The 20,953-nt window shown below is 52.2% G+C and overlaps 1 protein-coding gene across 1 annotated transcript; it reads right to left on the minus strand.

Annotated features, from left to right (window-relative positions):
* Positions 1–6,060: 6,060 nt before the first annotated feature.
* On the minus strand, positions 6,061–20,053 carry LOC144949175 (excitatory amino acid transporter 2-like). The gene is made up of 10 exons (XM_078879065.1): positions 19,720–20,053; positions 15,815–15,967; positions 14,797–15,050; positions 14,152–14,356; positions 13,246–13,372; positions 11,768–12,001; positions 9,684–9,878; positions 8,994–9,128; positions 7,865–8,081; positions 6,061–6,704 (listed from the first exon to the last, which is right to left on the minus strand). Exons 1-10 carry the CDS (start codon positions 19,994–19,996, stop codon positions 6,627–6,629), a joined length of 1,875 nt encoding a protein of 624 aa, XP_078735191.1. The 5' UTR covers positions 19,997–20,053; the 3' UTR covers positions 6,061–6,626.
* Between the last annotated feature and the right edge of the window lie 900 nt (positions 20,054–20,953).

Raw genomic sequence — 20,953 nt, forward strand, 5'->3', positions numbered from 1 at the left:
ATTGGCATTGCTGGTGCTGCTGATACACTTGGGCTACGCCCATCTACAAACCTTTATAAACAGTTTGCCTTTAGAGGCTAACTCCTTTTCCTGATGACGACCGCTTGTGTTGCGATCGAAACGTCATGGTAATTTGTATTCACTTTATTTTCATTATTATTTTTTCTATCTCCGTGACTTTACCGAAAGAACCAAAGAATATGAACTCTTCAAAGATGTCCGGCCAGCCTGGAAAAGTAGGCCAAATACCCCGTAGAGGTGCAGTATTTGGACTTCCCTTCTGCTCGCCGAAGGCCCTTCCACCAGCATATGCGTGAGCAAGACATTGCAAGGCTGCACCTTTATTTACATGTTATATTGGGGGTAACAATTATATACAGGAGTTTGAATTGGAGATCTATAAATGTAAAGTTGAAAACACCCCCGTAAATCGTGGTATAGTCCAAAGTCAATCTAGTTATGCAGGAGGTCAGTCACATTGCATGCTTTCATACATCATCAAACGGCAAAAACATTTGATGTTACATTTCGCATGTAAATTTCACGCATCACATATATTAGTGTCATTGAACCGCACCTAACCCTTCGTGTTAGAGACCAGCCCACAGAAGCGGACATCACAGAGCTGTATGTATGCATGCTGAACTTCTTTCGCACGTACGTAGCCAACCGTGCTAATCGGAGGTGTGGGGGCAAGGACAACAAACGACAAAAAAGCAATGATGAAGAAATTCGTTTTCATGATCTAGATGATGTAAACGTGCATCGCTCCAGTGGCTTCCTAATATCGGTAGGAAGAGCGTTCCAGACGGCCGCAGACGCGCATCTTAAAGCTCACGACACATTGGCCGTCTTTGTTCGATGTCCAGCCAAAATCAGCTGCGAAGATGACCGAAACTACCTCGTCCAATGACCTTTCGATTGTCCAGCCACGGGAAGTGGGGCAGCACTTCCAAATCCCGCCCTGCCTCTTTGAGCGACATATGTGTCACATGACGGTTGAACTAAAACGATTAAATTCAAATGTTATTCTTACAGGTGGAAGTATTCAAATTAGATCTTGCCTTAAAGCTTTCGTGGCTGCAGGGATTCATATTCGTAGTTTCTTTGAACCTATCTACGTGCCTTTACCGAAAGACCCAAATAATATCATTTAAATTAGGTGCAGGACTATATTTAACCCCCCCTCCACTCCCTACCTCGAGCTATTGTTGCTGTGCGGCGATGTCCCCCCACGCGTTAGTTACATCACGCGGCGTGGTTTGATGTCCCCCACGTTCAGAGTGAACCACGTGACTCCGCGCGCGCGACTCTCTGTGTTGTATTGACGTCACAAAGCCCCCGGGGGGCATTTCCAAAGGAGCCCCACGTCACTTCTCGTCGTCACCAGCCCGAACACTAAATCCCACTGACGTTACCGCGAGCACTCTAATGCCTGTACGCACGCAATTAGGTAAGGCCCACTGAGATACGTTGTTCTTCATAATCAACGTTTTAAGGTTAGATCGCGTTATTTATGAATGTGTCGTAACCTTCCACCACCCGACACGGCCAATCAGTAAAAAAGTGTCTCGTTGAAAAAAGACAAATTAGTTCACTGCTTTAGCCCACCGGTGTGTTGAAGCGTGAAACCACAACATTTACAATTTGAGTACGACGTTTCGCTGGTAATTGCATCCAGCATCATCGGGGATTTCGCCAGAAGTGACCTGGCCACAAACGATAGCCCGACGAAGTGGCTTATCGCGTGGACATTTATAGCAGCAATCTTGATTTGAAGCTTTCGTGACTGCAGGAATCCATACTATGAGTATGAAAGAAGCAAAGAGTATTTATGTCCACAGCCAAACACTCTAAACGCGTGGTGGTGCTGATTGTAAATGTGGAGGGAAAAACTGGAGGACCCGGAGAATACTCCACGCGACCACCACACCGACGCAACACGCAAACTCCAAATATACTGCAGCAGGCGTCAAGGTTGGGATCGAATTCACGACCTCCTGTATACCAGGCGAGGTAGTTAACATCTCGCCACAACGAATGTGTCTGGAACTGCCGATTGTGCGGTCATTTTTGACGGTCGCTTTGCCTTTTGGACATAGGGTTTCGCGACCAATATCACCCATAATAGAGGGTTTTTTTTGGGTTAGATCGCGTAAATATATAAATGTGTGGTTAAACCCGCCACCACCGATCTGGCTGTCGCCTGATGAAGCTAGTTGTAATTACTGGCGAGACGTCGTACTCAGATTGTAAATGTTGTGGCTTGGCTCTCCAACACACCGGTTAGTGCTGTACCCGTGACGAATTGGCCACGTTCTGTTTACATGACAACCCTTGCTAGTTGGCTGTGTCGGGTGGTAGCGGGTTCAACGACGCATTAATACTGGTAGGAATGAAGTGGACCAGACCACCAATAGATTATATCGTCCGTCCGTCCGTCCGTGTATCAACATCGCCCCCTACTGCAAACACTTGGCAGGACCCTACAAAAACCTTTAGACTCAGTGGGGCGTTCCTGGCTTAACAAGTGTAATAATACATTATGTTTATATTCTTTGGTTATTCGTTCCTACCAGCCCACCCCGCAGGGTCCTGTTATAATTGTGATCAAACACAAGCCTCCGAGATTGCCGCACTGTTTAATGGCATAACCCCGCCCCTCCCACACACAAATGAAAAGCTCCCCCTTATAGCCTTAACAGACTGTTGGGACAAGTGCTGTTAGCGAGCACCTATGAAGGCCGGAACGGTACACGAGTGGTGGGTGGCCAGCACCACGCCCGGCCGCCTTTGTCTCCCTAGTGGTGATGTTTACACACCGCACCAGGTACTCATTTGAGGCTGAGTCGACCTAGGGGAGGCCCAGGACCGGTTCATATAATCGTCACGGGTGTTCAGGGTAAACGGAAATCAAACCTGGGTCGCTGGGTTCCTAACGCAGTGCGCTAACCGCTACACTACAGCGCCCCACACACACATCCAATATAACCGGTATTTGCCATACCGTATATCCCATTGATCACATTTTCGAGTCCTGCCCAATTGTTCGCAGTAAGGGATGATGCAACAATCATCTTCACACACACAACAGATTCCGTTCCTCCCTTAAAACAACCCCCATCTCTTCTCCCAAGCCAGGGGTCTGCAACCTTTAAGACATAAAGAGCCACTTGGACCCGTTTCCGAAGGAAAAAATAAACTGGGAGCCGCAAAACCATTGCAACATTTAAAACAAATATAACACTGCATATATTGTTTCTTACCTTATTGCTATATACAGGATCGTGCAGTCAGCTGTCAATCTGAATAAAAAAAGGACTTTTTCACTTAACAATGTAAAATATATTTTTGCAAATTAATAGCTAAATTACCTGGTTAATGGGATTTTTGCTCCTGAACCTCAGTGCACAGTGTCTGCACATCAGGGCTGTAAGACGTCACCTTCATTTTCACACAGGCTTGCAAGCTGTCATCTGTGAGGCGTGATCGATGTTTGTTTTTAATATAGTTCATGTTGGAGAAGACCTGCTCACATACATATGTGGAGCCGAAGATCGACAGGACTCCAAATGCATACTTTTTCATGTTTATATAAGTGTTGGGGATGGCATTCCATGTTTCGAATACAAGTTTGTCCTGTTTGGGAACGTTTTCAATATCACTCCATTTATGATTCTGAGCCAGAATGGCCTTCTGACGGGCAACATCCTCAAGAGTAGCGGTCAAGCATTTGAACTTGGACACCCATATATCTTTGTCGGCTATATCGGCCAGTTCCATCTCAAGATCAGGTTGACTTACACCTGCAAATGCAGTCATATTCAATAGGGATGGATCGATCGCCAGGGGAGTGACAGGGAAGGATAATGTCGTTTTTTCCTCTCTAAACTCACAGAATCGTTTCCCAAACGAACTTTGCATTGTGGTGATTGCAGACTTGAAATATTCCAAATTTATCGTATCATGACTTTGTTTGAACTCTCTCAAAGAGGGAAAGTGAGACAGTGTACCTCTCTGTAAATCTTTGACAAACACTGTCAACTTGCGCTCGAATGCCAAAACCTCCTCCAGCATGTGCAGGGCTGTGCCTCCTTTCCCCTGAAGGGTTGTATTTAGCGTGTTTAGATGTGCTGTCATGTCTACCATAAAATGTAATTTTTCCAGCCACTCTGGCTGTTCCAGCTCAGCAAAGGTGAGCTCTTTGCTGCCCAGGAAGGTTTTTACTTCTTCCAAACATGTGACAAAGCAACGGCAACGTTATTGCCTGTCACCGGGCGGGCAGTGTGGAGCGGAGCGGCGACCTGTCAGCAGCAGCAACGCCAGAGCAGGTGTCACAGTGCGCCTCCTCCCCTCGCTAGCATCCGCCCCGGAGCCGCGGTCAAGGTTCAAAAGAGCCGCATGCGGCTCCGGAGCCGCAGGTTGCCGACCCCTGTCCCAAGCCCATCAATCTGCCCCCGCTCCCCAGCTACCCCACTACCCGGATCATTCCCCCCTATCAGTATCACTATCACTCCTATCACTCCTCCTATCACTACCCCTATCACTACCCCAACCCCTATCACTACCCCAACCCCTATCACTACCCCAGCCCCTATCACTACCCCAACCCCTATCACTACCCCAACCCCTATCACTACCCCAACCCCTATCACTACCCCAACCCCTATCACTACCCCAACCCCTATCACTACCCCAACCCCTATCACTACCCCAACCCCTATCACTACCCCTATCACTACCCCAACCCCTATCACTACCCCAACCCCTATCACTACCCCAACCCCTATTACTACCCCAACCCCTATCACTGCCCCTATCACTATCACTACTCCAACCCCTATCACTACCCCAACCCCTATCACTACCCCAGCCCCTATCACTACCCCAACCCCTATCACTACCCCAACCCCTATCACTACCCCAACCCCTATCACTACCCCAACCCCTATCACTACCCCAGCCCCTATTACTACCCCAATCCCTATCACTACCCCAACCCCTATCACTACCCCAACCCCTATTACTACCCCAACCCCTATCACTGCCCCTATCACTATCACTACTCCAACCCCTATCACTACCCCAACCCCTATCACTACCCCAACCCCTATCACTACCCCAACCCCTATCACTGCCCCTATCACTACTCCAACCCCTATCAGTATCCTTATCACTACCCCAATCCCTCCTTCACCACTCCCACCTGTTCTGCTGTCACCATAACCCCACTCTTTCTTTGAAGCGCCATCATCTGACGTACAATTGTGTCTTTGTTGTAAAGCGCCTTGGATTAAGGCGCTATATATCTATATATATAAAATCGCAAATCTGTCTGTCTGTCTGTGTGTGTGTCTGTCTGTGTGTCTGTCGCCGGACCATACGCACTTTCATTGGACGAAATGTGAGGGATTTGCGAAACACGATTGGTCCGTTTGGTTTTCCTAGCGCTGCGATTGGCCCGTGTGTCTGTTCAAAATGTTTAGCGTACTTCCCGACATACAACATACTTGAAATTTGCCATGTGGGTACTTTCCAGAGTGTACACCATGCAAAAATTATTAAAATACACTTTTGTGTGTTTTTTTTTGGGGGGGAGCTCAATAATGCATTTATTTTTTGCACAGCAAGTGGGCTGTGACGTCAAATCTGTCACGTGACCCGCGCATGTGGAAGCGTAACGCATTGTAGTGTCTTGGTTAGTGCGCTGCGCTACGAACCCGGCGACCCGAGTTCGATTTCCGCTCATGGCCACCACCGGTGACGATTATTTGAACCGGTCCTGGGCCTCCCCTTGGTCGACTCAGCCTCAAACGAGTAACTGGTGTGCTGTGTGACCACTGGGGAGACAAAGGCGGCCGGGCGTGGTGAATCCAAGTCCCGGGCGAAGCCGGGTAGTAAAGCTAGTATTGTAATAATAAGATGAGCGTGGCGTGCGCCTATTGCGTGAACTTTGCCCGCACTGACATTTGAATTTCGCGCGTGCGTTGCGTGCGCCACGTGTCCATAACCGTGCGCTCAAATTCACCCGCGGCTCTTACACCCGTTCATTTTTTTTTTTACAAACTTTATTCAACAGCTCTTTTTATGAACACATATAATGCCAGTTTGACGGTATTTTTCTGTTAATATATTTCAAACAAAAAAGCAACTGAATTAAAACATCGTCCCAAATTAGGCCTCACTCAAACAGAAGGGGCTTGAGTGACCCCAGGTCCCTGACCGTGGAGGTCCGTCCAGTTGACCAGAGCCCGCGTCTCTCTTCCGCTCTCTCCACCACTCTCTCCACCACTCTCTCTCGAACTCTCGACACTCTCCGACTCTCTCCACCACTCCCCCACTCTCTCCTGCACTCTCTCTCGAACTCTCTCCGACACTCTCCGACTCTCTCCACCACTCCCCCACTCTCTCCTGCACTCTCTCTCGAACTCTCTCCGACACTCTCCGACTCTCTCCACCACTCTCCCACTCTCTCCACCACTCTCCCACTCTCTCCACCACTCCCCCACTCTCTCCTGCACTCTCTCCACCACTCTCCGACTCTGTCTACCACTCCCCCACTCTCTCCTGCACTCTCTCTCGAACTCTCTCTGACACTCTCCGACACTCTCTCCCGCACGCGACCCTCAGCTCTCGACTCGCCACGGCTCCTCCGCACCGATCGTGAACTCCGCGGCGCCGCTGCCGTTCCTGCCCAGGCCACTCTGCACACACACAAAGACAAAGATTCCCCTTTTAGCCTTAACAGAGTGTCGGGGCAGGTGCTCTTCACGAGCACACATGAAGGCACACGAAGGGAGGTGGGTGGCCAGAACCACGCCCAACCGCCTTTGTCTCCCCGGTGATGATGTTTCGGCACCGCACCATTGTCGGCCGTGGGGAGAGAGGCCCAGGACCGGTTCGGATAATCATCGTCACCGGTGCTGTGCCGTGAGTGGCGAGTCGAACTCGGGTCGCCTGGTTCGTCTGCGCAGCGCCACCACACACACTACGGGCTGCACGATGGGGGCCGGTGTGTTCGAGTGATACTTACCGCAGAACCTGTTTAGAATGATTATTTTGGTATTATTATCACAGCATTATTAACGTTCAGCCAATTTGAAATAGACATTTGGGGGGGGGGGCAACGTCCCCCCACCAGCCCCCCGCCGTGGCATAATTGGTGGGAAACTGCTCCCCCCCCTCCCACTTGAGAATGTTGAGTTCCACGCCTCTGCCATAGAAGTCGCGCGCGTGATGCTCATATAGGGGTTCCCGTGCTCGCGAGGTGGGGGTGGTGGGGTCCGGTGGGGGGAGGGCTGGTGGGGGTCTGGTGGGGGGGGGGGGCTGGTGGGGTTTGTTGGTGGGGGGGCTGGTGGGGGTCTGGTGTGGGGGGGGGGCTGGTGGGGGTTGGTGGTGGGGAGGGGGGCTGGTGGTGGGGGGGGGGCTGGTGGGGGTTGGTGGTGGGGGGGGCTGGTGGGGGTTGGTGGTGGGGCTGGTGGGGGTCTGGTGTGGGGGGGGCTGGATGGGGTCTGGTGTGGGGGGGGGGCTGGTGGGGGTTGGTGGTGGGGGGGGGCTGGTGGGGGTCTGGTGGTGGGGGGGGCTGGTGGGGTTCTGGTGTGGGGGGAGAGCTGGTGGGGGCTGGTGGGGGTCTGGAGTGAGGGGGGGCTGGTGGGGGTTGGTGGGGGTCTGGAGTGGGGGGGGGGCTGGTGGGGGTCTGGAGTGGGGGGGGGCTGGTGGGGGCTGGTGGGGGTCTGGTGTGGGGGGGGGGCTGGTGGGGGGGCTGGTGGGGGGGGCGGGGGGGTTAGGGGGGGAGGGGGTCTGGTGTTGGTGGGGGGGAGGGTAACGCGACTGCAGCGAGCGTGACCGCAGCTCCCAGCCGCACCTCGCCACCGACTCCGTCTCCGTGCCGCGAGCCGCCGCCCTTGAGCGGCACGAGCTCGGCCACCTCGTCCCCCTCCTCGTCCTCCTGGTGGAGCCCCCCGCGCCCTTCCTCCCCGCGCCCCGCGTCCACGGCCTCCAGCTCGGCGAGCGAGAGGTGGTGCACGATGGCGGCTCCGAACGCGTCTCCCAGCAGGTTCACGGAGGTGCGCAGTCGGTCCCTGCACGATCGACCCCCATCACCCCCCCCGCACGCCGCACAGGTGAACGATGGCGAGATGTTAACTACCTCGCCAGGTATATTCTTACACTAAACCGGCTTCATGTTCTTGGTTCTTTCGGTAAAGTCACGTAGAAGGGAAACAATGATATAATAAAAATATAAAACAATAAAATTCTCACGATGTTTCGACTGCAACACAAGCAATCATCATCAGGTGTGAAATCCACACCTTGTGGATATTTCTCTGTCCCTCCCCATTTAGCAACATGCTTTTAGACTCTTTGGCTACACTGTAAATGTTCACGCGATAAGCCAATTCGTTGAGCTGTCGTTTGTGATAGCCTGGCCGCTTTTGAAATGAACAACCAAAAAATCCATAGCTCAGTGGGCCTTACCTGGTCAAATAATACCTGATGACGGTTGCTTGTGTTGCAATCGAAACGTCGTACTATATTATTTAATTAAGTTATTTTCTACATGACTTTACCGAATGAACCAAAAAGTAAATACAAACTAGTTTGGGTTTAGTAGTGCGTCCTTGTCGCTTGCGAATTTCCTAGAGATCGGATGAACTAACTCTGCCCTTAATTCTAGATTTGAAGCTTTCGTGACTGCAAGGATTCATACTCTTAGTTCTTTCGGTAAAGTCACGTAGGTACAAAAAATAAAATAAAAATTTTTAAAAAATAAAATAATAAAATCACGACGTTTCATCACACTTGATGCAGCAAATCTGGCTGTGACGGTCCCACCTGATGACGGAAACTTGTGTTGCCTCCGAAACGTCGTGATTTTATTTTATTTATTAAAAAACAATTTTTACCTACGTGACTTTAACGAAAGAACTAACAGTATAACTCTGCCCTGCAGAGGGGATGGGGGGGGATGGGGGAGGGGGGGTAACGCTCACAGGAACCAGTCGACAGCCACCAGCAGACTGATGTCAGACGTAGGGAGTCCCACGGCCGTGAGGACGATGAGCATGGTGACCAGGCCGGCACTCGGGATGCTGGCGGCACCCACGCTCGCCAGCGTGGCCGTCATGCTGGCGAGGGTTGGGGGGGGGGGGCACGGCAGCGTTAGACAACCTCGTGATACTGGGGAACGGTGGTGCAGTGGTTAGCGCACTGCGCTAAGCCCGGCCATGCACGATCTGTCAACCCTTCTCCCCTCCAGCCACCCACGTGACGTGGTGCACGTGACGATCACGATCTGTCAACCCCCTCCCCTACAGCCACCCACGTGACCTGGTGCACCTGACGATCACGAACTGGCAACCCCCTACCCTCCAGCCACCCACGTGACCTGGTGCACCTGACGATCACGATCTGTCAACCCCCTCCCCTCCAGCCACCCACCCACGTGGTGTCCCTGACGATCACGATCTGTCAACCCCCTTCCCTCCAGCTACCCACGTGACCTGGTGCACGTGACGATCACCATCTGCCAACCCCCTCCCCTCCAGCCACCCACGTCACGTGGTGTACCTGACGATCACGAACTGTCAACCCCCTTCCCTCCAGTCACGTCACGTGGTGTCCCTGACGATCACGATCTGTCAACCCCCTCCCCTCCAGCCACCCCACGTCACGTGGTGTACCTGACGATCACGATCTGTCCCCCGTCGAGGGCCACGCCATTCATCTGCGCGATGAAGATGGCGGCCACCGCCTCGTAGAGTGCCGTGCCGTCCATGTTGATGGTGGCACCCACTGGCAGCACGAAGCGCGTCACCCGCTTGTCGATCTTCAGGTTCTCCTCCAGGCAGCGGAACGTGACGGGAAGGGTTCCGGCGCTGCACCCACAAGGCACGTGCGTTGTTAGGCTCTGTATGTACTGTTGGACTTCATTCGGTAAAGTCACGTATAAAGATAAAATAATAAATTAAATAATAGCATACGACGTTTCGATTGCAACACAAGCAATCATCATCAGGTATAAATGAAATAGCAACAAAAAATATAACCAGAAAACTATAGACAGACATATAAGCAGACAGATATCACCAAGATACATAGAGAGAGTAACACAGTCACAGAGAGGGAGATCGTCTCTGTGGCGAGGCCTTAAATAGACAGAGGGGGGCGGGGGCAGAGAGAGGGAGGGGTTAGAGAAGAAATTAGCATGTCAATGAGTTAATGATTAATTTCTTCTCTAACCCCTCCCTCTCTCTGCACGACGTTTCGGAGGCAACACAAGTCTCCGTCATCAGGTGGGACCGTCACAGCTCAATTTAACAGATAGGTGAAATTCCTCCCGGTAGAGGGTGTTCATTCTAGATTTGAAGCTTTCGTGACTGCAAGGATTCATACTCTTAGGTTTTTTCGGTAAAGTCACTTTAATACATTCTACGGGAAGGAATTTCACCTATCTGTTAAATTGAGCTGTGACGGTCCCACCTGATGATGGAGACTTGTGTTGCCTCCGAAACGTCGTGATTTATTATTTTATTCCTATTATTATTTCTATTATATTTTTATTATTTTTTTCCTACGTGACTTTACCGAAAAAAACCTCAGAGTATGGTAACGTTACTCTTTGGTTCTCTCGGTAAAGTCACGTAGGTATATTTTATTTTTTCTACCTACGCGACTTTACCGAAAGAGCCGAAGAGTATGGATTCCTGCAGTCACGAAAGCTTCAAATCAAAGGTGACATTGCAAAGGCTTCCTTGCAAGCTGGATCTTATCTCGTATAGATAGATGTATGTAGATGTTTGCGTGTTGAACTTATTTCGCACCGTACGTGTCCAACCGTGCTAATCGGAGGCGCGGAGGCAAGGGCAACACACAAAAGCAGTTCCAAAGAAATTAGTTTTCAATCTAAATTTAAAAGTGCATTGCTCAAGTGGCTTCCTAATATCGGAAGGTGCGGTCTGAGGCTGCCGCTGCTGTTGTTGTTGTTGTCTTGCTGCCTTGCCCCAAGGCTTGCATTTGATGTGGACAAATCGGTAACAAATTATTTGCACGTGCGAACAGTATTTATATGCCTGATTTATTTTTAGAGACTTGCCTACCGATTTTTAGCACCTCCGATTATCACGGTTGGCTATGCACGCTTTTGTAAGAAGCTCCACACACCTTAGCTCTATATTACACTCCCATCGTGTTTTTGTATTGTTGTCACTCACTGACCCACCGCTACTTGACATCCGTGCCAAAACAAAAAAATGTCGTAGCTTCATAGCTCATTCGATAAACAAAGATGCTGACAACTTACGGTGCTATGGATGATGATCCTAGTGATGATGATACAAATTTTGATTTAAAGCTTTCGTGACTGCAGGGATTCATATTCTTGGTTCTTTCGGTAAAGTCACGTAGAAGGGAAATAATAAAATAATAGAAAACAATTAAAATTCTCACGACGTTTCGACTGCAGCACAAGCAATCATCAGGTGTGAAATCTTCAGCAAGAAAATTTGATGATACAAATATTAATGACACTGCTGCTGTTCAAAAATATTATCCAGATTCATGGTGCTGCTACTGATGATGATCATGCTGTTGTTGACGATAGTGATCATCTCTTCCTCCTCTGTCAACATTATTTTACCGATGTTCGTATGTTTGTCAATTGAAACGAGCTTATCAATCTACGACGACGACGACGACACCGCAAGTTGTCGACAAGCGCGCCATCGATCACCGCCCTTTGCGAGCGTGGGAAGAGGAGAATCCGAACCAGGATGCGGTGCCCAGAGCCATGAGCCACGCCTGGAAGACGCCCACGAAGAACTTGATGGGGTTCTTGCGCGTGATGACGAAGTAGACGAGCGGCAGGATGACGGCGCCGTGGATGAGGAGGCCCACGATGACCGTGAGCATGTACATGCCCAGCTGGCGCATGACCACGTGCAGGTCGCTGAGCTCGGCGATCTTGCCGCAGATGAGCGACGCGATGCCGATCGGAGAGTACCTGTCCCACGTGAGCACAGCCACGCGGACACAGCCGCCTTTAGCGACCGACGCTCCGCGACTCCGCAAGCGACGATGCATGGCGAGTTCGCGATTCATTGGCGGGTTGGAACCTCATTTGCCAGTGAAAAAATATGATAATTGGTTTTTAACCCTTCTAGCTGGCAACAAAACTGACACCTTTTTTTTTTACAAGGAGTCATGTTTGCATAGACCACAATACCTGCAGTCATAATGCAAACAAAAAAAACATAACTATGATAATGTGCACTGTCCTTGAAGTCCAATGGTGTAAATGCTTACCCCGAGCTCTCATACTCTGATGGTGCATTGTCTTTGAGTTGTGCGCCTTTTGGCGTCATCTGGTCCAACACCATGTGAGACTAGGCTCTAAGGAAAGCTGTCTCGGGTGTGGACCAATCAACTTCAAGGACAGTGCACATTATCAGAGTTGTGTTTTTTGTTTGCATTATGACTGCAGGTATTGTGGTCTATGCAAACATGACTCCTTGTAAAAAAAAGGTGTCAGTTTTGTTGCCAGATAGAAGGGTAAAAAAACAATTATCATATTTTTTACTGGCAAATGAGGTTCCAATGGTGTAAATGCTTACCCCTAGCTCTCATACTCTGATGGTGCATTGTCTTTGAGTTGTGCGCCTTTTGGCGTCATCTGGTCCAACACCATGTGAGACTAGGCTCTAAGGAAAGCTGTCTCGGGTGTGGACCAATCAACTTCAAGGACAGTGCATACATTATCAGAGTTGTGTTTTTTGTTTGCATTATGACTGCAGGTATTGTGGTCTATGCAAACATGACTCCTTGTAAAAAAAGGTGTCAGTTTTGTTGCCAGATAGAAGGGTAGAAAAAAAACAATTATCTCATTGGCGGTTGTTGGGCTTTTTTGTGGGTTTTACTCTCCAACACACCGGTGTGCTGTACTCGTAAGGAAATTGGCATTGTTCTGTTTACGTGACAAACCTTACTCATTGGCTTTGTCGGGTGGTGGCGGGTTTAACGACACATTTATATATTTACGCGATCTAGCCCGAAAAACCTCTATTATGGATCATTTTAGTTGCGAAAGCCTACTATGTGTTAAACACACATACACACATATACACACACATACATACACATACATACACACACAAACACACACGCACACAACAGTTCCGCGGAGGGGGCACCGGTCGCGAGCCACCGCTATCGGCGGTCGAGGCGCGCGCTCCCTGTCGCCGCACTCGCCAGATGACGATGATGACGAGTCGCATGATGACCTCGTTGAGGACGCTGAAGAACTTGAGCATCGGCGTGGCCTCGTCTCCCATCTTGCCCATCACCACTCCGAAGGCGATGACAAAGCAGATCAAGCCTACGCAGAAGCACGCGGTGGGGGTTGGTGGCTTGACGACGCGCAGGGACGCGCAGCTGCGCCCCGGTTTAAAAGCTCGCAAGCGTAGAGAAGGGAGGGAATGACCGTGGCCGAGAAGACCTGAAGCTTCGTGCGGAGTGATAGACCAGGCAGCTTCCACACAGCGTTACGCAACCGATGAAAAGATAATGCCGCTCGACTGATTCGGATTGACACCTCTGCTGTTTAACCGGAGCCTGTCATGAGCACACTGCCCAGGTATGGGAAACTCTCCACTCTCTCCACAACTGCCCTATCACCGATTGGGAGTTGTGGCGGTGTAGTGTCCGATGGTACAAAATACCCAGGCAGGTGCTTCGTTTTGATGGGGCCAGCTCCACGTGGCCCAATTCGTTGGAGGCCACGTGGCCGTCCCAATAACATGCTCGCCAGCAGCGGCGGACTTTGGCTAAGCCATCGAACAATGACGCTCACCGCCATCGCGCGCTGTCAGATGCGCTTCTGCGGCCGTCTGGAAGGCTCTTCCTTCCGACCCCGAGAGAGAGGGATGTTGAGCCGAGTCAACCCCCCCTCCCGCCACGCCCCCCCCCCCCCCCCCGATCAGGATTTGAACTGGAAACTGTCCGATCGCTCGATCCGAACTGATGGAGCCAGCCACCGCGTTGCTCCGTTAACTGATTTGTTGAACTCTTTTCTCTCCCCGTGGGAAGAACGTTCGCTCAAAGTCACGCGAACGTTCGCCGAACAGGACAGTAACAACCCCACGCACAGCGGCTTACCCAGCACGTTCATGCCGTCCGTGTAGACCAACGTCTTGGTGGTGAGGAGCTGGAAGCCGTCCTCCTCGCTGGAGTTGCTCGAGTTGTACGCGGGAGCCGGCGTGGCGTCATGGAGGTCCGTGACGGGAGCTTGGCTTGAACTCAGGTTGGCAACGTCTCTGGCCAGCGTAGGGGGCACCACCACCGTCGTGGTCACCGTGTGGATCTTTGCGCGGGGGGGGGGGGGGGCGAAGGACACCAGGGGTGGGTCAAGGACGTCGCGTTCACTCCGCGTGCAGAATCGGCGATATTTATTTAGGCTGCAGGAGGAAATTGCGATGAGCTCTGGAGCCCTTTTTCGCACATGTCCAGGCGGCGTGGGTCAGTGAGATACAACACGGAACAATATAAAGAGAGATTAAAAAACAACCCAGTCAGGAGTACACTTCGGCTACAAATCGCGGCTCCTCTTGCCTGCTCACATCAGTTTGTTTGTTATTTTACATTCAACCTACCTCGTGGTGGTTGTCAAGGGGGGACCTCCAACTCGTAGCTTTAGCCACGGGGGGGGGGGGTGGGGGGTGGGCACCCCCTGCCCCCGTCCCACCTGCCCCCCTGCCCTCTCGCCCACCGAGCGAAACATCAACAACAACCACCATCCGTCACCTGTTGGATGCACGCCTGCACGAGGTTTTCCGGGAAGACGTTTCGAATGAGGTCGAAGATCGCGTCGACGCTCGACACCTCCCGGAGTTCCTCCTCGTCGTGGCCGTGGTCCGGTTTGACGCTGGGGTCTCCCGGGTGGATGGCGAGCACCAGGACGATGCCCAGGATGGCGGCCGTCACGGACGTGGCCAAGTAGTAGATCAGGGCCCGGCGGCCCATGCGGCCGCTCGACTGCGCATCCAGGCCCGACAAGCCTGGGGGGTGGCATCACTGCGACGTGACACACCGTGACGTGACACACCGCCACCTCACACACTGTGACGTGACACACCGTGACGTCACACACCGCCACGTGACACACCGCCACGTGACACACCGCCACGTGACACACCGTGACGTGACACACCGCCACGTGACACACTGTGACGTCACACACCACCACGTGACACACTGTGACGTGACACACCGCCACGTGACATCACGCGACGTGACACACCGTGACGTGACACACCACCACGTGACACACTGTGACGTCACACACCGTGACGTCACACACCGCCACGTGACACACCGCCACGTGACACACCGTGACGTCACACACCACCACGTGACACACCGTGACGTGACACACCGCCACGTGACATCACGCGACGTGACACACCGTGACGTCACACACCACCACGTGACACACTGTGACGTCACACACCGTGACGTCACACACCGGCACGTGACACACCGCCACGTGACACACCGTGACGTCACACACCACCACGTGACACACCGTGACGTGACACACCGCCACGTGACATCACGCGACGTGACACACTGTGACGTGACACACCACCACGTGACACACTGTGACGTCACACACCGTGACGTCACACACCGCCACGTGACACACCGCCACGTGACACACCGCCATGTGACACACCGTGACGTCACACACCGCCACGTGACACACCGTGACGTCACACACCGCCACGTGACAGACCGCGACGCTCGAGGGTGGCGGCGCTACCTGTGATGAGGCTGGAGACGATGAGCGGCAGGATGAGCATCTTGAGCATTCGCATGAGAATTTCCCCGGGGAAGGAGATGATGAGGATGGTGTTCGGCTGCAGCTGACCGCTTCGACGGAACACAACTCCAAACAGCACCCCCATGATCACTCCTGTCGACACGTGGTGGGGGGTGGAGGGGGGGGCATGTGGGTCAACAGATACAAGAAGTTCTCAAATGTAATGTCAAACAATACGAATAGGTGATGGTGGAGTAGGATTATTTTGGACCCACATCTAACAGACGGGCATGTGCTTTCCTACAGACACGTGGCAATGCACCAGCGGGGCCCTGATTCTGCTGCTGATGAGACAATAAACGTCAAAACCGGTCCAGAGTTGTTGCTTGCATTGAACTCATGTGGCTGAAAAGAAAAAGAAAACCTCTCCCGGAAGGCCGCGTGTCTGATGGAATGTTAATGTGCAGAGAAGGAGGAAGACGAGATGGATTGCACGCCCGTTTTATAACATTCTATGGAGCGTTTGACACCATCAACTCGACAATCGTCTTCAAACTCTGCCGTTCAGCAGCTTGTTATTGCGTGTTTAAAAAAAAAGTTTTTTTTAATCATTCAAGAACTCAAAAAAACGCAGACTCGTTCGAGAAGGGGGTGATCTTGTGTAGCGCGTCACGTTGCCAGGGCAACGTCTCCGAGCCTCGCCTCAACTCTATAACATTGACGGGGGGGGGGCGGGGGAAGATTTGTTGATGTCAGAGAACCATCGATTGGGAAATGACACTGAAGACAAAAGTGCGATTCGCAAAGAAACGAGCGAAGACACAACGAAGTGTTGGTAGCCCACAACCATTCATCCTCATCGTCGTCGTCGTGGTCGGCCGTGTTCTCTCCACTGCTGGATGAGAGCCTCTCGGTACCGTCCCCCGCAGTGCTGTTCATCGTTGGTGACCGTTTGACGTTTTGGGCCCTTTGCCTTCAAAGTCGACAATTGTTTATTTAGTTTGAAAAAAAAATATCCGGCTGCGCTTTGCACGTGCGCGCCCTCCACCGGTGTGCGCGAATACCTGCTTCTCAATCGCGATGACAAAAAAAAAACCACGTGCGTTTCACCACGTGCGTATATGGGGAGCGGTGGTGCAGCGGTTAGCGCGCTGCGCTATGAACCCGGCGACACGGGTTCGATTCCCGCTCACGGCCAACACCAGTGACGATTATCTGAACCGGTCCTGGGCCTCCCCTAGGTCGACTCAGCCTCAAATGAGTACCTGGTGCGGTGTGTAAACATCGCCACTGGGGAGACAAAGGCGGTCGGGCGTGGTGCTGGCCACCCAACCCCCTCGTGTACCGTTCCGGCCTTCATAGGTGCTCGCTAACAGCACTTACCCCTACAGTCTGTTAAGGCTATATGGGGGATCTTTGTTATAAGCACGTGCGTTTCACCACGTGCAGACATCCATCGGCAGGCTGCTGACGAGGAGCTTCTCTCGTCATCTGTGCCCACGCGTCGCCGTCAAAATAACTCCGAGCCGAATGTGACCGATCCCATTTGACAGCGCGCAGCGGCGGGGTGATGTGCTACGTGACAGACAACGGCGGGCCGTGATTGGGTCCCCGAAAAACGGACTCATCGGCACGGCGGAGTCACCGCGGCTTCAGCTACCAGCGCAGCAGCAGCGATCAATGCGAAAGCCTCGCTCGCTCAACTCGTGCAGGAAGCTTCTGAGTGGAGGCAAAGGTAATCGGTCACATCGGGCAGAACCAGGCCTGTAGGAGGGTGGTGGGGGTGGTGGGGGGGCAAAGCCATTGGGTAAGATCACGTAACAGGGGAGGCTCTCATCGTGAGAAACCCCCACCCCCACCTCCTCTGTGAAAGGGCGAGGATTATTCCCATTCGTCTCACGTGGGCACGGGGAGCTTCTCCGATGTTGTCACCGCAGTTTTCGATCTAAGCGCTCCTCATTCAGTTTCACGAGGCGATGCTTGGAACATCAAATGTAGCACATCGAAGACAAGACAAAGACCCCCCCCCCCCCCCCCGTATAGCCTGAACAGATGTTTTTCGGGGGGGGATGTCTGGTTAGCGAGTAGCACCTATGAAGGCTGGTACGGCACACGAAGTGGTGGGTGGCCAACACCACACTCGGTCGCCTTTGTCTCCCTCGTCACGATGTTTTTTTTTCACATCGCACACCGGATGCTCTTTTGGGATTTGAGTCAACCTAATCCTGGGCGAGTGTCAGGACCGGTGCAGATGAATCGTCACCGGTTGCCGTTGAGCCGCGAGCGGCGATCGTGAGCTCGGTTCGCCGGGGGTTGGTGGCGCAACGCCGCTAGGAACTGCTGCGCTACCGCTCCCCACTTACAGCAACAGCAGCGGCACTGGGACGTGAATGGGGCTGTGGTGGGAGTCGTCCCAGGCTCGAGCAGGAGAAGTCCTCGCGAGACGAGGGGGTCAGTGGCCCCCTCTAGCGAGGCATCGCCGCCTTTGCCGAACGCGCGCTTTCAAAGAAACCCCGCGAAATAAACCATTGAGCCAAATCTTCTTGGTTCTTTCGGTAAAGTCACGTAGAAGGGAAATAATAAAATAATAAAAATAAAACATAAGAATTTTTTCAAACTTTTGTTATTTTATTATTTCCCTTCTACGTGACTTTACCGACAGAATCAAGAAGAAGATGTCTTCGTCTCTGTCTCGACGAGTGTCAGTCTGAAGGCCGCCCCAGGTGCGGTGATGTTTGCTGCACGCGGGGAACGGTGGCGCAGCGGTTAGCGCGCTACGATATTTGATTCCCGCTCACGGCCACCAACACCCGTGACGATTACCTGAACCGTGGTGCTGGGCCTGGCCCTAGGTCGACTCAGCCTCAAATGAGTACCTGGCGCGGTGTGTAAAACATCGCGTGTGCACGTGTAACAAAGACAAAGATCCCCCCATTTAGCCTTAGCAGACTGCTGGGGCAAGTGCTGTTAGCGAGCACCTATGAAGGCCGACACGGCACGCGAGGGGGTGGGTGGCGATGTTTACACGCCGCACAAGGTACTAATTTGTGGCTGAGTCGACCTAGGTGAGGCCCATGACCGATTCAGATAATCGTCACTGGTGTTCGCCGTGAGGTTCGTAGCGCAGCGCTCTAATCGCTACTACACTACCGCTCCTGCGCGTGTGACACGTGTTGACACACTCACTGGCATCTAAATGCTAATGTACATCGGCTCTATTCACGCAGAGAGTGTGTTAATTGATGGGCGCGTCACGTGGGTCGTGTTGAACAATCATCGGGCGCGTGCAGCGTGGGACGAGTTCACCTGTATTTGTACATTTGTTAATGCGGGAAGACGGTACGGTGGGTGGCGAGGCTTGGAGGTTGTGAAACCGCGCTCTAAATAAACACGATATACTCTACACGCCTATACATTTATTGTTCTAAATAAAAAATACTTCGTACAAAAAAACTATAATGATGATGATGATCACGTAAAAAATATATATTAGTCAGAGTAAGTAACCGAGGGCGGAGGGAGGGGCTGCCAAGAGGAGGCTGGTCAACTTTAGATTGAAAACTAATTTCTTTAAAGCTGATTTTGGTGTGTTTAGTTTGTAGTTCTATCCCTGCACCCTCCGATTATCCTCCCAGGACTCCAGGAAGATGGAGGAGTCACCCCCAGGAGGTTGGATGATGGAGCACTCACTCCCAGAAGGAGGATGGAGAATGGAGCACTCACTCCCAGAAGGATGGAGCACTCACTTTCAGGAGGATGGAGGATTGGAACACTCACTCCCAGGAGGATGGAGATTGGAGGACTCACTCCCAGGAGGATGGAGCACTCACTCTCAGGAGGATGGATGATGGAGCACTCACCCCCAGGAGGATGGAGGACTTGAGGATGGAGTATAGAGGACTCACCGGCGATGGTGAACGTGAGCAAGGTGTTTTTGCAGTAGCAAATCCCTCTCCTGCGATGACGCCAGGAGCCCAAGATGCGCTCTGGCCGCTTGGGGTGGCGGTCCTCCTCGCACGCGTTCACCTCCTCGGCGTGCTTCGGCAGAGTCATGGTGGAGAAATCCCTGCGAGACGTGAAAGAGAGAAAGAAAGAAAGAAAAGAACCCGCCGAGGGTTCTCGCATCGGACGAAATGACAACCGAGCGGAGATCCGTTCCTGGTTTTGTTCCACGCGAGACATCGCCCACGTCGGCGGAACATCCCTGGCTCGCTGTGGTTGGCGGGGTGTGGGGGGCGGGCGGGGGTGGGGGGGGCGGGGGGGGGGGTTGTGGGGGGCGGGGGGGGGGGGCGGGGGGGGGCTGTTGTGTCGTTCGTAATCGTTCGCCAGCAAACAGTTCACGGTGACAGCCGCACACAAAACGCCACCGTGGCTCGTGATGTTGCAGTCTAAGTAACACGCCGCCGCCCGCCGTCTCCCCACCCACCCCGCTCCCCTCCTTCTTTGTGTGAATTCTAAAGCTCGGAGAGGTCACGCAAGGCCACTATTCTGAACCCATCATCAGCAAGCGGCCCCACCCCTCAACCCCATGCGTCCGGATGCGTACAGCCCCGTGAGTGGTGGTAGTGGTGGTGGTGAGATCATCGCACGCTCTCTGCGTGCAGAGTGGAGGAGGGTCAACCTCCCACAATGGCACTCCGTCAAAACAATATCATACTCTTGGGGTTTTTTTCGGTAAAGTCACGTGGGTAAAAAATAAAATAAAAAAATTACTAAAAGTAATAATATAAATAAAATAAAACAATATGAATGATGACAGTGATCATGATTTTAGGTTTTATCACTGCCACGCTGAGACTATGAATGTTCGAAATCGGTCCAGAGTTTTCTTGTACTGATTCAATGCCTGCTCATGCACTCCCAGAGGTGAGATGTTAACTACCTCGCCTGGTGTACAGGAGCTCGTGGGTTCGATCCCGACCCGGATGCTTGCTCATATTTAGAGTTTGCGTGTCTCTCTCCCCCCGTGGACGCGTGGACCTTTCTCCGTGGCCTCCGGTTCTTCCCTTCCACATTTAGAATTAACATCACGCGTTTAGAGTGTCTGGCTGCCATATATTTGCACGCGATGATAAGCAACTTCCTTGAGCCATCATTAGTGATATCCTGCTCGCTTCTGACGAACGAGCTACAGCGCTC

This window comes from Lampetra fluviatilis, chromosome 53, assembly GCF_964198595.1.
Source record: "Lampetra fluviatilis chromosome 53, kcLamFluv1.1, whole genome shotgun sequence".
NCBI lineage: Eukaryota > Metazoa > Chordata > Hyperoartia > Petromyzontiformes > Petromyzontidae > Lampetra > Lampetra fluviatilis.